Source organism: Pholcus phalangioides, unplaced genomic scaffold, assembly GCF_987345545.1.
Source record: "Pholcus phalangioides strain wild (caught in Gottingen) unplaced genomic scaffold, Ppha-v1.0 ptg000015l_1, whole genome shotgun sequence".
Classification (NCBI taxonomy): domain Eukaryota; kingdom Metazoa; phylum Arthropoda; class Arachnida; order Araneae; family Pholcidae; genus Pholcus; species Pholcus phalangioides.
This window is the reverse complement of record NW_028301608.1, coordinates 106475314-106491514: the sequence shown is the minus strand read 5'-3', so window position 1 is coordinate 106491514 and position 16201 is coordinate 106475314. Positions and strand designations below refer to the sequence as shown.

At 35.9% G+C, this 16201-nt stretch overlaps 1 protein-coding gene and 1 non-coding gene across 2 annotated transcripts; both read right to left on the bottom strand.

Moving 5' to 3' along the window:
• Window positions 1-875: 875 nt before the first annotated feature.
• On the bottom strand, window positions 876-7985 carry LOC149077297 (uncharacterized). Its single transcript, XM_089242781.1, has 6 exons — window positions 7819-7985; window positions 5601-5659; window positions 4182-4286; window positions 3995-4024; window positions 3030-3068; window positions 876-1065 (listed from the first exon to the last, which is right to left on the bottom strand). The coding sequence occupies exons 1-6, from the start codon at window positions 7952-7954 to the stop codon at window positions 1018-1020; spliced, it is 417 nt and encodes a 138-aa protein (XP_089098907.1). The 5' UTR covers window positions 7955-7985; the 3' UTR covers window positions 876-1017.
• A 7363-nt stretch (window positions 7986-15348) lies between these two features.
• TRNAN-GUU (transfer RNA asparagine (anticodon GUU)) lies at window positions 15349-15422 on the bottom strand. The gene has a single exon. It is a non-coding gene; the product is annotated as a tRNA-Asn (tRNA).
• Between the last annotated feature and the right edge of the window lie 779 nt (window positions 15423-16201).

Sequence of the window (16201 nt, the reverse complement as noted above, 5' to 3'; positions counted from 1 at the left end):
TTTCTTTTGTTTATAAAGCACTCGTTCGGCAAACGAGAGAGAGCGGGGTTCGATTTCTCGTGTGGGACCATCATCTCCAAAACTGTAAATGTAAGGGGTCATTCAAGTATTACGTCAGCATCGAAGGAGGGGAGGGGGTTTCGGATTTGCTGACTTTTGATGACGGGGGGGGGGGGAGGGTTGAAGGTTGATTACGTCATCAACCACCCTTTTTGAAGATATGAAATATTCTAAGCTACTGACGAAACGTTTGCTGACGGGGGGTCAAAAATGGCTGGTCGAAAATCTGCTTACGTAATACTTGAATGGCTCCTAACCAGTCTTTCGAGGAATCTTTTAAAAAGAACTGGTCAGACGTCTTTTGTTCAAAACGTCAGACGTCTCAGAAGATACAAGAAGTTACTGATAATCTAGAAGAATTGCACGGTTTTGGGTGCAATTCTTCTAGATTATATATCTTCTATCTTATTTAGACATTAGTCAGTCCACTTAGACATTTTGCAAACGACGTCTAAGCGAAAATCTTTAAGTTCACTCGAAAAGCAAGAAGTTGCTTAAAAAAAACATGATTCTCTTCCTTCGTGCAACCAGAGAGAGGCTGCCTCAACATTGGGAATCACGCAGCCTACTTTGTGTGAAATTCGGAAAGGCAGAACTGAAATTCAAACTGCTGTCCTGCAATCTTTCGTATTGTACTATTCAAAGAATTTTTCAAGAATAGAATCTATGATTTTTATCATAATTGCTGCTCCATAAAGAACATCCTCGTGTTAAAGGGAAAGTATGTTTACATTGGAAAAAAAACTTCTGTTTCGCGTAGTACTTATTTAGATTACTAGTTATATAATTCAGAAAAATTGAAATCGATGCCAATGTATCAATCAATGTAATAAACTTTATTTTCGTGTAATCAAAAAATGTGTAGTGAGTCAAAATGAATACGTGATTTTTCAAACAAAATGATAAACTAAAACATTCGTCGAGGTAGGATGTGGCACGTTATCATGATTTCCATCTTCAATGATGTACATGGCAAGTATGGTGGTACAGACGTCTGATGCAACCCTAAGAAAATTAAAAATCATGTTAGAAATTCCATCAGTTCGAAAGTCGTTGAAACAAAAAAATTATCACCAAAATCTATAACTTGGATTTTTTTTGGATTTATCCAAATAAAATTGTAATAAATCATGGTTATGACGCAAAATATAACATTAAATCTCGTTATGGTTACGTTTTTGTTATTTTTAAATACAGTTGAACCCCGTTTCAACGAATACCGTTATAGCGAAAATCTCGTTTGTACAAATACTTTTATAATCCCCCAGAGTTTACGTAGGAACAATGCAAAGACTTGGAATCCCTTTATAACGAAATTTTGATGAAACAAAGTGATTTCTCCGGTCTCTTGGAGTTCGTTATAACGGGATTCGACTGAATTCTCAAGTTTCCAGATATAACGTAAAAATTTTCTATCTACATTTCGCAGACATTCCAAAAACTTTTTTGAAAAAAATGCCGATTTATTCTTGCATCTGTACATTATCTGTAAAACCTGTTTTTTATGTATGACCGAAAACCCCAACCTTATCAGCTGAAGGATAAATGAACATGCAGAAATGACAAGCTACACACTAGGTACCAAGGTACCTTGGTATCACTCAGGTGGACAAGACGTTCTCTTTCTCCTACCAGTGCGATGAAGTCATTCGCAAAGCATCTCAGGCCTCGGTCGTGCTCAGCAGAATATGCAGAAAGCAGTTTCGCCTTTATACCAAAAATAAGATGATTCTATGTAAGATGACAATTCGACTTTTATATGCGGAGCCAGTATGGCAGCTTGCCGGATAGATACCGCCTGATTCGCTTCGAGCGGTTCCAGAACAAAACGGTCAGAAAGTATAGAGGCATACCATGGTTTGTTCGCAACCGCAATATCAGAAGAGAATCCAAAATTAAAAACATTACAGTTTATGAAGGTTTTTAACAACTGGAAACCTCGCAACAACTGCGGGGAATTGAACCACTTCACTTTCTGAGTGATCGCCCTGGACCACAAAGGTAACGAATATCCCAATGTTTCCTTGGAGCTCGTGTGCACTGAACGGGACAGTGCATGGACGGGCGGACCTAACTCAGGCCAGAGCTCACAATTGGCACTGCCACCAGATGGCGACTTCTCCGAGGATGATGTCACTCTCCGCTATCCATACCGACGTGTGTAGAAAATGACCGTGATGCGACAAAAATGATCAAATGGATTACAGTAGTGAAATTTTTAGAGTTTTAATTATGTTGGGTAGTCCTGTGAAATCGCTGTTATTGTATGTACATCGTCTTCCTCTTGTGGCCTTTTATGGTGTTAGGTGATCCCAAGGTGCTACCAATATATTGAACTTATTTAGCCATTGCACATTGACTACTGCTCGTCGTGGAATCGGCAGGGTGATGACGGAGAGGGTTCGACGAGTTATAGCTACTCGTTGGAACCTCAGTATCACCAGTTAGGGTTTTCAGGTTTTCAGAAGCTAATACGGGTTCTTTTTTGTCTGATGACAAAATTGGGGGAGGGGGCGAAAAACCGAGAAAAAATGGTTTCTGCTTGTTATTATTATTACTATAATTATTATTATTACAAGGGCAACAACAACTTAGCACACTAACTGAGCGCCAAGAAATGGTCTACTCTCAATTTTCACAGCTTTTATTGAAATATGTAGCAGAACGGGTTAAAAGTTTTATTACAGCTTTATAATCAGACAGTTCCAACAAACCATTCTTCCTTTAATACCCGGAGCCAGTGCCGTCTTAACAAATGGGCCCACCCAGACACGGCCCGGGGGCCTCAAGAGAAGAGGGGGGCCTCACAAAAATGAGATTCGGTTGAAGTTTTCTAGAATTTACCAGGTAGGGCCTCAGGAAAACCACTTGGTCCGGGGGCCCATGATGCTCTTACGACTGGCCTGCCCGGAGCTTCCCAAAAATGGAAATGCAAATGTATTTGTTTTATAAAAGAAGCATTAACTTACTTCGAACTCAATCATTTTCTTCTTATCTTCTTCTGCGTACTAAAAAAATAAAAAAGTAGGATATTTAAGTTTTAGTTCATTCAATAATTGTATTGGGAATCATTGAAAAGAAATTTATTGGTTCCACACACGAACAGTGTCCGTTAGTGGAGTTGTTCGCAACAGAAGTGTCCGTTATGGGTGGTTCCACTAACATGTTACTCACGAGAGAGTAATAAGGGTACTTTCCTTGGTTAGGTGAAGCCTTCTACAATCAGTAGAGCGTGGAAATTTCCAATTTTTCAAACTTAAACCAATTTTGATCAAAAGGCAACATTTCCTGTAATTTTTATTCAAAACGGAACATTTCCAAAACTTAAATGTAGATAACTCCCTTGAATGATGATCAAGGAAACATGATATTCTAATATTTTTATACCACTTCCGTATGCTACTAGTAGGGCTATTTCCCACTTTTGTAAATCCATCCATTCTGGAAGGAAAAGGTCTCTTAATTCTAGTATGAATTTAGTAACTGTGGAAATGCTCCCTTTCGAAAATAAGCTCCTCAAATGTATACAATTAATCATAATAACTACACACAATTGCTGCGATTAAATAATTCAAAATTCTTAGAGCAGAATATTCTGTACATAGCAATCTTAAAAATGTGATGTGGCGATCTAGTTAGTCCTCGTTTGCGTAAAATTACCTTTAGGTCATTATGTTATAGCCATTATCTACCACGACAATAGATTAATTCATTCATCATGGATGGATAAATTGGTGTGACCATGTGAACTATGTTGGCAGATGTGTTTACAAAGTGAAAATCAGGAACGTCAATGAATTAAAGTAATTCATTGTTCAATTGATATAACTTTTTAAAGTCATAAATGTTTACAGCGTTTTTCCCCCTTCAATTTGCAAATAGCCAGCCTTTATCAAGTCACTTAAAGACCAGTTTTCCATAAAAACTTGCTTACCTTGACTTGTTTTCCTATGCAATCAAGAACCTGGAATTGACATAAAAAAACTAATTATTCATCATACTGCATAGTCTATCCTATACGATTATAACTTCAATGAATGATTTAATATGCGTAGTACAGTATTTCATCTCTTAAAGTTGTACGCCACATGTCATAACCCTATACAAATATGTCAACGTACCTTCAATCTTGCATCAGGCTTCTCGGCGTAGAAATCATAATAACTGCATGCCTTAGCATGAGGAGGTACGATACCCTCTTCGCATTTCTTTAAAAATGTCAACGTCTGCCACATAAAAAGAAAAAGTATAATAATTAATTCGCGTAAGATTTTTCAGTTCGAACCAACCAATTACTACAAGATATCAAAACATATGCATTAGCAATTAACCAAACTAATAATGCAAATAATTGTAATAGCAAAAATACTCAGCCATTCAACTACTGTAAATGAAATTTATGAACAGATATCAATTCCTGCTGGTAATGGTTCAAGAAACTATAAAGCCATGCTACACTAAACAAAAAAATAGCTTATAAATTAAAAGAAAGGGAGGGGAAAAACATCTCTACCCTTCTCTCTGTTTAGATTGATTTTCATATTAATTTCAATAAATTTCGATTATTTATCTCTACTATCGTTGTAGAAACCCTTCGCAATCCACATTGTGTATTCTGTAGTTGGTTGGCTTCACGTTTTTTGTTTTTCCTACGCATTCTATTAATACGTTACGGTAAATGTGATCAATTAGATAATTATAAATTTCTCAAAATTCATCACTTTTACCGGTGATTATGCATAGTTCCTACAAGCATCGTTGGTAAATTTAATAAATACTAAAAAAATTCCACTATTACCGACGATTATGTAGTACCCAATGTCGTTGGTAAACATGGCAAATCGTACTGTAGTTATACATACTATTTACCGTGATTGATACATGCATTTTATCATTATATCGGGATCCGACTATATTCAACACACATACTACAGTTATTTGGATTTTTTTTCATATTTATCAAATTCACTAATTGCAGTAGATATTTTGCATAATTACAGATAAAGGCGATGAATTTAAACTATTTATCAAATTTACCAACGACACTCTGGTAAAAGTGATATTGTTTTCGGTATTTAACAAATTTACCAACGACGCTTGGGTATCATGCATATTCATCAGTAAAAGTGATAAATTTAGCAAATATATCCAGACAATTCGTAAGTAACCATAATAACTAATTTATCACATTTACCGTGATAAATCGGTTATTAATTTTCTAAAAGTTCAATTTTAAATCTTGCAGCAAATCCAAAGCCATTAGCAGATTCATTAACATTTTTTTCCCCTTTCATTCTAACTTCAAGAGATTCTAATGAATTTTTATGATAATTTTTTACTCCAACCCCGATCAGTAATGTTGTTGAATTCTCAAAAAAAGCAGGACCTAAGTTATAAGTCCAAAATTTATACTTTTATTCAAACATTTATGTTTTTCTTATTCTTGAATCAAAATTACGTGATGTTTAAGCGAAGCTACGATGTGTAAAAAGCCTATTGTTTCTATGAAAAAAAGATATGCGAGAGAAAATATCTCTTACCTGAGGAGATTCAACAGTTTGGCACGTTTCGAATTTCTTATGGACTGAAAGATCTTTCGCTAAAACATGAAAAAAAGAAAATAGATTATTAAAAAATATGAATTGCTACACGCTGTCATTATGAATAGAGCCCGGAAGTTTAGGCAAAATGTCATGAATGCCTTTTATTGCCTACTTTTAAAATTTTTTTGTAAAAATGTCTTTTTTTTTTTTTTTTTTTCTGTCGTAACTGCCTATTTCGACATTGCTCTATGTTTGTCAATAAATTTCAGATGCCATATTCTGTATGACTTGGATATTTTAGGCACTAAAATTTTCAAAAAAATTGCTCATTTTTAAAAGTTTTAATTCTTAATATAAATTCTTACCAGAAAGCCTCATTCGCGTCCCAGCCTCTTTTGAATGCAAATAGGCGTAAGTGCCTGAGAGATAGACAGTTACAGTTTCGTCCGCCTTCAATCCAGGCCTGTCAAAGGATGGCTTACTGCCTGCTACCCCCCGAGGGGGGTGGGTTGAAGCGTAAAAAGGCTTCCATCACACTCCGGAGACTCAGACACCTGCATGGGCAACGACTTAAGCTTGAAGGATCACAAACATTTCTTTTTGGCATGATCGTATCAACTTCTCTTGACTTATATAATATAGGCATTATCTATATATTTAAAATTGATTTTCTGTGTGTGTGTGTGTGTGTTGTCTATACAAATCTACAATTTTAGATCGATCGTCGCCAAATTTTGCGTATATACCAAATGGGACCCGATGTAAACGCTAGGGTACTTTAAAATTTCGTCAGAGCAGGGCAAATGCCCAAATGGGCAAAAACTGTCGGGCAACAAAGGTTTTTTGGGCCTCAACAATCAATTTCGGAACGTTTACTTTGGTTGCCATTTTGTCCCTAGCAATGCGTTTCAGACGTGTATAAGCCTTTACAGTGGTTTGTCACTTCTTTAACGCTGCCAGTGTATGTATAATAGTTTATACCTTTACAATGGTTTGCCACTTTTTCAATCCTCCCAGTAATGAGACTTTTTGAATAGATGCCATAATCATTATCACCATCACTTTGAGGGACAGGCAAAGAATGATTCCCCATAGAAATCAGTGTTAAAATTGTCGATTTCACTGTATAAATGCGGAACTTTGGTGGGGTTTTCTGCCTCATACATAATTTAAAAAATTGTATTGAATTCTCGATTTTTGAAATACTGAGCTCGCTTAGAGATAAGAAGCCCAGAAAATCAAATATGAAGTAATTAGCCGGACCTACTTTTGAGTTGGATATTCATGCAATAACATTGATTTCAACTTTTTATTCACATCTTCTCAACCATGAAAATTAATGTCTCCTTATTGTCTTTTAATTCATTCATTTCTACTTAATTCATTCGTTTCTTTAAATCTAGATTGGTTCTTTCATGAGTCGTGCAAGTCCTAATATTGGTTTCCTTAGACACGGTTTGCATGTCCCTCAAAGAGGGGGATATCACGTGATCCAAAAAAGCCTCATTGATGAAAACCCGGGCAGCGCCGGGTATTATAGCTAGAAACTAATAAAAAGCAATAGACTGTGTAACGGCAACCAATTTTTGAACCTTATCTTAATTTGTAGTTATCTTTCTTTTTGTCCATTAATTGTAAATGCCTTTTTAGCGCCTATTTTAAGCTTTTTGTGCCTTTTTAGTACCAATTAAGCATTTTTAGTGCCTTTTTAGTACCAATTTTAAGCATTTTTAGTGCCTTTTTAGTACCAATTTTAAGCATTTTTAGTGCCTTTTTAGTACCAATTTTAAGCATTTTTAGTGCCTTTTTAGTACCAATTTTAAGCATTTTTAGTGCCTTTTTAGTACCAATTTTAAGCATTTTTAGTGCCTTTTTAGTACCAATTTTAAGCATTTTTAGTGCCTTTTTGTCTGCCTATTTTCACAATTTTTACTGCCTAAACTTCCAGTCTCTAATTATGAAATTCAATTAATACAAATACAAAATCAGAAGCCATAACAGGTGAATTACCCAACAAGGCTACTGAGAAAAAAATAAAGAAAGAAAATAAAACATAAATTAAATATTTATTTCATAATATTGATATTATTAAATTAAATAATATCAATATAAAAAAATAAAAGACATAATATTGAAGAGCATAAAAATATGGTTGTCAGAAATCAGGTTGAGTAAGAAAATCAATTTTTTTTTTAAATTAATAAAATCAACTTACACTTCGCAACGCATTCGAAAATCTTGATGTATTCATCGACGCTCATCTTGATGAAAACATTATGAGCCGGCGATGGACCCGCTCCAGATCCAACGATACAAGCGAGGAATAGAAATCCAACCAAAACTTTGTACATGATATGTTTGTAGTATCAAAACGTTCAATTGACTTTTGATGAGGTTTAGTAGTATTTGAACAAGTCATTTTTTGATTCCCCTATTTATATATCTCTTATTTCCCATCAAGAGGTCTTACGGAGAAATTCTATTCCAAGGACTTTCGCGAATAGTCACTATAGGACGAGGAAAAGACTTGCGAGAAGGTGGTTTCGTGTTTTTATTTTTTTCATTATAAATTATGCAACAAAGTCCGTAAGTCGGTTACTCATGCGTTCAACGAGATACTTAACTATTCCTCAAAGTTCATTCTACCCTGAAGAAATAATTAGTTATAGTTTTAAGGAGAATTCTCTTACTATATAATTTACAGTGTTCGCTCTTTCAAAGTAAAACTCAACTATCACCAGCAAGTGATGATATCAGCAATTAATTGCTTAATGAGTACCATACTTTTGTTAACCCCTTGTACAAATACGGGATGTCCAAATAAGTTGTACGGATTTTACAGAAAAAATCTGCAAATTGATTTACTAGGATGGGATTTGCGACCTTAGACTTGTCAGAATCTAATTTTTTGTCACGAGAGAAAAATATAGTATGACCTCTTTAGAGGCTCAAGATAGGCTCTAAGATAGAAAGAGGCCCTGCTACAGAGACCTCACAATTTTCATGTTCATGTATACTCTTGTGTATACACATGTATACTAATGTGTAATTGCGGGTCACCGATAATGTAGAATCTCTCTCTTATACGCTGTTGTAAAAAAAAATTAAACATTTTTAAATTTTAGTCTTATTAATACAAGCCCCCCCCCCCTTATGCGTCGGGGGCCGCTAGGCAATAAGAGAGTCCAGCCAAATGGACCTCCAAAGTTTACTCCTGATTTTTTTTTATATCACAAGAAATTTCTCAGTATACTATACTTTCAATTTTGTGTTTTCTCTAATTTTCCAAGACTACCATTTTTTTTTTACTTGAAAATGGTGAATTGAGCATTTATGTAGGTCGTGAAAATAATATTGTTACGTCATTTTTTCACCATTTATCGACAATGTTTCGGTAGAATATTCCAAAAATCTAAAATTATTTCTTTCATCAATTCCGTAATTATTTCTTTCACTGATTCTGTAATTATATCGTTCATTAATTTCTAGAAATAACCATCGTCTTTCAATGTTTTCAATTCTGTTCTAAAAATGATCGGTAGGCCACGACAAAAAGCTCCGTGGGTCAATTACGGCCCTCAGACCCAGTAATAAAGGATTTGAATATCCATGTATAGTAAAGGGTATCGTTGCATCGAGAGGAGAGTTTTACACTATGTGTAATTCTCTCACACTATGTGTAATTGACCCACGGCGCTTTTTGTCGTGGCCTACCGATCATTTTTAGAACAGAATTGAAAACATTGAAAGGCGATGGTTATTTCTAGAAATTAATGAACGATATAATTACAGAATCAGTATGTGTAATTCCAAACAAGGTATGAAAAATATCGTTATATATCGGATATCTTTGTAGCGAGGTTTCACTGTATTTTGTTAATGTTGCGCCAAATAGAGCCGCCTACCGAAGAGAATTTAAACTTTTATATTTCCTTGTATCCAACCCTTCGACAAGTCCAGTGGCGCAAGCCGATATGTCAATTGGTTGATTTTTTTCATTCTTCAAAATCCTTTACTTTATATTTATGGGACAACACCATTTGTCAGTAAATGTCAGAAAAACTCTTACCCCCCCCCCCTTCCCTTGCCAGCAAAATTTCGTCAGTTCTGCCCCCTACCTCCTAATGCATATTGGAATCAGTGACTTACGGGGGGGGGGCGTAGGGGCTCATGCCGCCACCCTCCCCCTCCACCCAGACGATCAAAAAATTCATTTTTTTATGCAAAAAATACAATTTCGGAAGAAAATACCTTTATATATGTTATTATAATCAATTTCTGTTAATTTCAATGTTATTTGAAGGCTAAGAACTCAAAATTTCTTAAAGAAAAATTCATTGCGACCCACTCTCTAAGCCATATAAGCTAAACCTATGGCATTTTAGCAGACCGCGACACTATTCAAGATTACTTAAGTGTGATCCGTGGCACAATTAATGATCACTCGAGTGAAGCGCGACATATTTCAAGAGAACTTGAGCGACCCAGACACATTTCCATATCACTTGAAGGATCCGTGGAACATTTAGAGATCGCTAAAGTGGCTCTGTAGAGGACTTATCAATAGGGAGAATTTTAGTTTAGCTGCCCACAAAAACTCTAGCGAAAAGGTTTTTGTCATTTTTATCACACCGTTAAGATGAAATTATGAATATTTCATATTTTTAAAAATGGTGATTGATGACGTAGGCATAATTCAGCCTCTCCCCCACCCCCACATTTTAAATTAAAATTCAGCAAACCTGCCGAAACCCCTCCTCCCATCAATTGAATGACCCCCATAGTCAAATTCCATCGACCGTCCCATGCGATCGTGATGATCGAACCCAGGTTTTTCCCGAAGTGAAGTCATCACGATACCCACGCGACCGCTCATAACCACGCACTTGCACCAACTGTATTGTACCCATCTCAGTGTCAGCGCTATTATCGCGGGTGTGGTGGGGGGGGGGGGGGGTTCGGCCACGAAATGAAATGAAATCCTAAATGCCATCCATGTTCCCGGTGTGATGATGGGTTTTTAAAAAAATACGCTTCACACACACAGCGAATGATATGACTACGCACTCCATCTGTGGAAGAGAATAGAAAAGGAATTGTGCTTTCTATGGGAATGAGTTCTCGAAACGATAAAAATAAAGCCCTTTGTGGTGAAATTTCATGCTCATGATTCTCCGCACTGTTTCTAATAATAGATCCAGTTCGTTTTCTTTATAAAATCACATTTTCAATTCACCACGTGATATTGAGTCACTATTTTCTGGTGAGATTTTAGTTTATGATTAACACGTCAAAAAACTGAATTAAATTTATCTAAGTTGCCATCTTCAGAAATATGTTTGTAATTTATTTATTTAACTAGTATCAAAGACCCTCCGAGAAAGCCAATTTAGAAAAAACAAAAGCACTGAAAATTTAAAAAAATTAACAAAAGTATGAGAAACACAGTATTTACGTAAATTAAAATACTTTTAGACAATTATTCCATGTCAAAAGCCAAGTATTATATTATATTCCATGAGAATATTAGTAATAATTCTCATAATTAAATATATTTTTTAAAAATTTAATGTAATTTGCTGATAGGCTTATATATGTTACGCGCGGTAAATGTGATAAATCCGGTTATTATACATAATAGCCATTCATTATGCATAATAGTCGAGCATTTTGGTGGGTTTGATCAATTTCCCCTAGATTTATAACTTCTGCCGGTGATTATGCACAGTCGTTAGTAAATTTAATAAGTACTAAAAAAATTTATTATTTTTTACCGGTGATTTTGCATAATACCCAAACGTCGCGTCGTTGATAAATATGATGAACACTCTATGATTATTTAGTACTCCTAAAGTTATCCATACTTAGAATAAGACAACCATAAGTATTCTTATGGGCACTGTATAATATTTCATCATGTATATATATTGTTTGTAATTGCATTTGCCATTGGGTTGCTGTATTTTTGAAATATGGGACATTCATATTTGTTATGGGCATCTTTTTCTCAGCCACCTCGTTGGGCATTTTGCCTGTTGTGGCGTTGTATTTGTATTTTATATGATATACTTATACATGCATAATGATAGGGTCCGACTATATTCATCACACATACTAGACTCATTTCGGATTTTTTCCATACTTATCAAATTCACCAATTACACTTGGGTATTATGCATAATCATAGATGAAGGCGATAAATTTCAAGAATTTATCAAATTTATGAACGACATTTGTAATCATGCACAATCACACGTAAAAGTGATAATGTTTTCAATAATTATTAAATTCACCACTGACGCTCGTGTATTATGCATGTTCGCATTATTTTGTGATAAATTTATCAAACTCACCGCGACGATTGGTATGTATAATAACCGATCTATGACATTCACCGTAACATATACAGCAGACATGCACGGTGTTGCCACGGGTTTTCTTTAAACTCGAAGCATTAAAGTGGCAAACATAGTAAAATGGAACATGATAATGCAGTAATATTGAACCATAGTAACATGAACATAGTAATGTGATAAAAATGTTGAAAAACGCATTGTTCGATAACCATGGGGGGAAAAAAGGATGATAAAGCTGCGCTGGCTCTTTTAGACAAGTGCCTTGTCTCTAGACAAGAGAGGGAGTGTGCCCTTCCCCCCCCCCTCCTCCACCCCGAGAGAGAGTTTCCTCAGAGAAAGCCTCTTAAGCTAAGTGCCCCTTAGACAAGAGCTTCTCTTACTGGCTTAGCTTTGGGCGGGTGGGCCGACATTTGGACTGCGGGCTGCATGCGGAATTTTTTTCTCTATTCTTTTCCGCCATCTCGATGGGCAAGTTGCCTGTTGTGGCCTCTTGTTGCAGAATGTATATTTGGTGTTCTGCTCACTGCGAAAAAACAATTTTGAAGTGGATGCCCCGACTCACGATGGCAGCTCAAAACTTCAACCGACTAGTCTACGTAGATCCTAATAATTCCGAATAGCAAAACATGTGTCATATTTTTACAGTCAGATTCATATTGTGTCGTTGACGAAGGGAGCTCCAATCCCAAACACGATGATTATTTGCGCTGAAAACAGAGAAGCGTTCATTTCTTCATTTCTAAAATTTGACGTGGCAAGTTGGTGACATTCAACGCTGCACCAGACGTTGACATTTCAAACTGAACAACTGACATTCTGGTTAAAGAAGACAGCTCACGCTATCAGAACCACACGCGTCTGATTTTGTGCAATGTTGTTGACGTACAGGAGCTCTAAGTAATGGCCTTTGAGCACATCTTTTCCCCATGTACTGATAGTTTGCCTGATCTATCATATCTTGGTATCATAACGTGGTTTACCCATTCCCCGGTGGTCAACACTATCCACGTGACTGGCTTTTGGAACTGTTTTTCATCCCGATAATACAATTACTCTTGAAGTCTACCAGTGAGTAAATTAACTCCTCGCGAGCGTCTATTTGACCTGTTTGGCCCAGAGCAAAAGTTTCATGACTTCATTGTCAGTGTTTCACCATATTATATTACATATGGCGGAGAAAAATCTTCCGAGTTTTTTTTTGCTGGTGCGGCTTATACACGGAGTGCTCCTCCGGTTGCAGCTAACGATTACGTTGCCCCTAGACCAGACAGAAGTTGGTAACCCCTCCCTACTCTAAATATTTGACTATTACTACTACTTAACCGCACATGCATGTCGTATACATTCCTCTGCGAAATTTCTAAGGAATCGATACATGCTGGAATGTGTGATCTAAGTTGTAAGCGTGGTCTTTAATGAATTTATGTTGCCAGAGTTTGAAAGAAAGGCTATACAGAAAGTTCGCAAGCACGTGAGTAAACAAAAGGGGTGACTTAGAGCGTGCATATGAGGGGACCAAAAGAGTGATCTAGACCGCGTGCAAGCATATAAATGACCAAAAATAATGACAGACGATGTGTGAACGTGTAAATGATCAAAAAAAAAAAAAAAAAAGAGTTACCAATAAAGCAAGGAACCATGTCAGTGAGTGACCGAAAGAGTGACTTAGAATGTGTGTAAGCATGTGAATGGCTAAAAGAGTGACTTAGAGGCACAAGTATACTTGTAGGAGTGGGAAGAGACCAAGTGGGTTATAGCAGTTCGAGGAAAGAGTGATCAAGAAAATTAAACTAGAATTGGAGAAGGGAGGCAAAACCATAAACGCGCCTCTCAAAATGCAGGAAACAATTGCTTGATCTGATGTCAATAGGAAATTGGGAGAGAATAGGACAATTGCATTTACGTAGAAAGAGTTAATAGCCGCAAATTATCATTCAGGCGTGAATACGTTTTGTCGGGGACTTTATTAAATTTGAAATTCGCTTTACTTCATTTCCGAATACAACAAGGTTGATCCTATCGACGCCGTCCTTGACTGTTGTTGACGAACGTGGTTCGCTTGGTTCATTGATAACTCGTAGAAAAATAGAACAGCGATGACATGAGGAGAACCCATTTTTGTGTGTTTTTTGTTTAAAGATCGATTTCAGTAAAATTTAATCAATATATACAGGATAATTACTTGATTCCCATTGGCGAAATTTTTACTGGTGAACCGTTGATCATAACTTCTCCAATTAGAAAAATTATCCAAATTACAACGTGTAGAACTGAGATGCGTCATTAATGTTGCAAGGGGTTGTACAGTTATTGAATTAAAAAAATTTACTTTTTAAATGGACAGCCTATTCTTAAAAACCCAATTGAAAAGTTGTTGCCCTGTCTCTCCTGCGGCCAACGAAAAATATGCCATGTTTCTAAGTCAAATATTCCTTGAGATATTTGAATTGGAAATGTGGAGAAAAATTTGGGAAGATCAGCAAAAACTGACGGAAAACGTTTTTTTCCCATTTATGCTGGTCTTTCCCAACTTTTCTCTGGTGTATTTTTTAAACTGAAATATCTCAGCAAATATTACACTTGAAAACGTTTAATTTTTTTTTGGCTTAAAGAGAGCCGAAGCAACAACTTTCTTATTTGGTTTTTTTAAACCCAATGCACAGGGTTTCGGTATAAAAAAAAGTTTGTTTTTTTTTCATTTTAATATTTGCGCAACCCCTTACAAGATGACCGACGCATGTTACACGTTATTTGGTAATTTTTTAATTGGAAGTGTGCCTCTAGGACAAACAAGGCCTCTTGAAAACAAGGACCAGTAAAATTTCTGAAACATTTTGACGCACCACTTGTATCTCGAAATACGAGGCATTTCTAAAATTTTCGTTTTTTCACATTTGCCCTCTTTTTTTCAACGATACCCATTTGAATTTGCAATATTCACCAAAGTCGTGAATACACATACAGCATTTTCAAAATGTATAAATTTTTTATGATAATTATGGCAAAAATTATATATATTTACTTCACATATTATTATTATTATTAAAAGAAGAAGAAAAATACGAAAGTAATAAAATAAGAAGATAAATTGAGGTTTCTCTCTCTATATCTTTCTGGTCTTCGCACTAAAGAATTACCAAATCAGCCATAATGCTACTACTACTTCACCAAACACCAACTCTGGCCATATCACTATATTGCAGTTCACTGCCATTAATGAGATGAGTGGCAAATGAAGGCGTTTATCTATCGGTGGTCGCTTCAAGCTCGTTAGGGAAAAAATATATTTTCTATATCCTCCCTCTGGTTTGAACCTGGAACCCTGATAGCAGCCTTCACGGTGGTGTTTTATAACCACGCCGCCACTCGGGCTAAAAAGTTTCATGCTTCGCCCCCGGGTGGGCTCGAACCACCAACCTTTCGGTTAACAGCCGAACGCGCTAGCCGATTGCGCCACGGAGGCTCAAGTCCTGCTCCGTCACAAATGGCATCTCGTAAAACTTTTGCGTGTATTTATTAGTATAGAATTAGATTAAGGGTCTTCAATTCATGGCCCGCGAGCCATACAATCGGCCCTCAGAGCCTTCTTATTATGGCCCGACCATAATTTTCAGAAAATGGTTGAAAACATTGGAAAAATGTTTAATTCCGTAATTAATGAAACAAATAATGCCACAGTTGATGAAAATTCGGAATTTGCTGAAAGAAATAATTTTGAAATTTTTGAAACACAAATGATTTCAGAGAATTCGTGAAAATATAACATATAAATCAATGGGAGAAAAATAATTTGGTAATTTCTGATAGAAATTATTTCATAATCAGTAAAAGAGCAATTGCATAATTATTGAAAGAAAAGGATTTCAAGATACATTAGGAGGAAAATTATTTCGGAAATACCGCGAAATAAATAATTAAAGAATCATTCAAAGTTCAATCATTCAGATTAAAATTAATGTAGAAATTAATTTAATCAGTAATTAACCAAAAACTTCTAAAGAATTTCAGAATAATCAAAAGTCTTGTTCAAAACTTGGGGACGCCATTGGCCCCTTTTATTAAGATATATTATGTTACTGTAAATTACATGGGATTGGTGGCCGGAGGGATTCGTGGAAAATTTGTTTGATCCGCCATGTCTGAAAGCTGCAAGATCCCCCGAGTTTTCGATTGTTCTCAATAATCATGCACTTTGAGCAATTTAACACAAGATGAAATCATAGCCATTGCCATCAAAGGACA

Excerpts from the sequence above, each read along its gene's own strand:
- LOC149077297 (XM_089242781.1), bottom strand. The coding sequence starts at position 7,954 with ATGTACAAAGTTTTGGTTGGATTTCTATTCCTCGCTTGTATCGTTGGA. Across the intron at positions 5,660-7,818 it reads TTTCGAATGCGTTGCGAAGT|CGAAAGATCTTTCAGTCCAT; the intron begins GTAAGTTGATTT and ends TTCATGTTTTAG. Across the intron at positions 4,287-5,600 it reads AAACTGTTGAATCTCCTCAG|ACGTTGACATTTTTAAAGAA; the intron begins GTAAGAGATATT and ends TTTATGTGGCAG.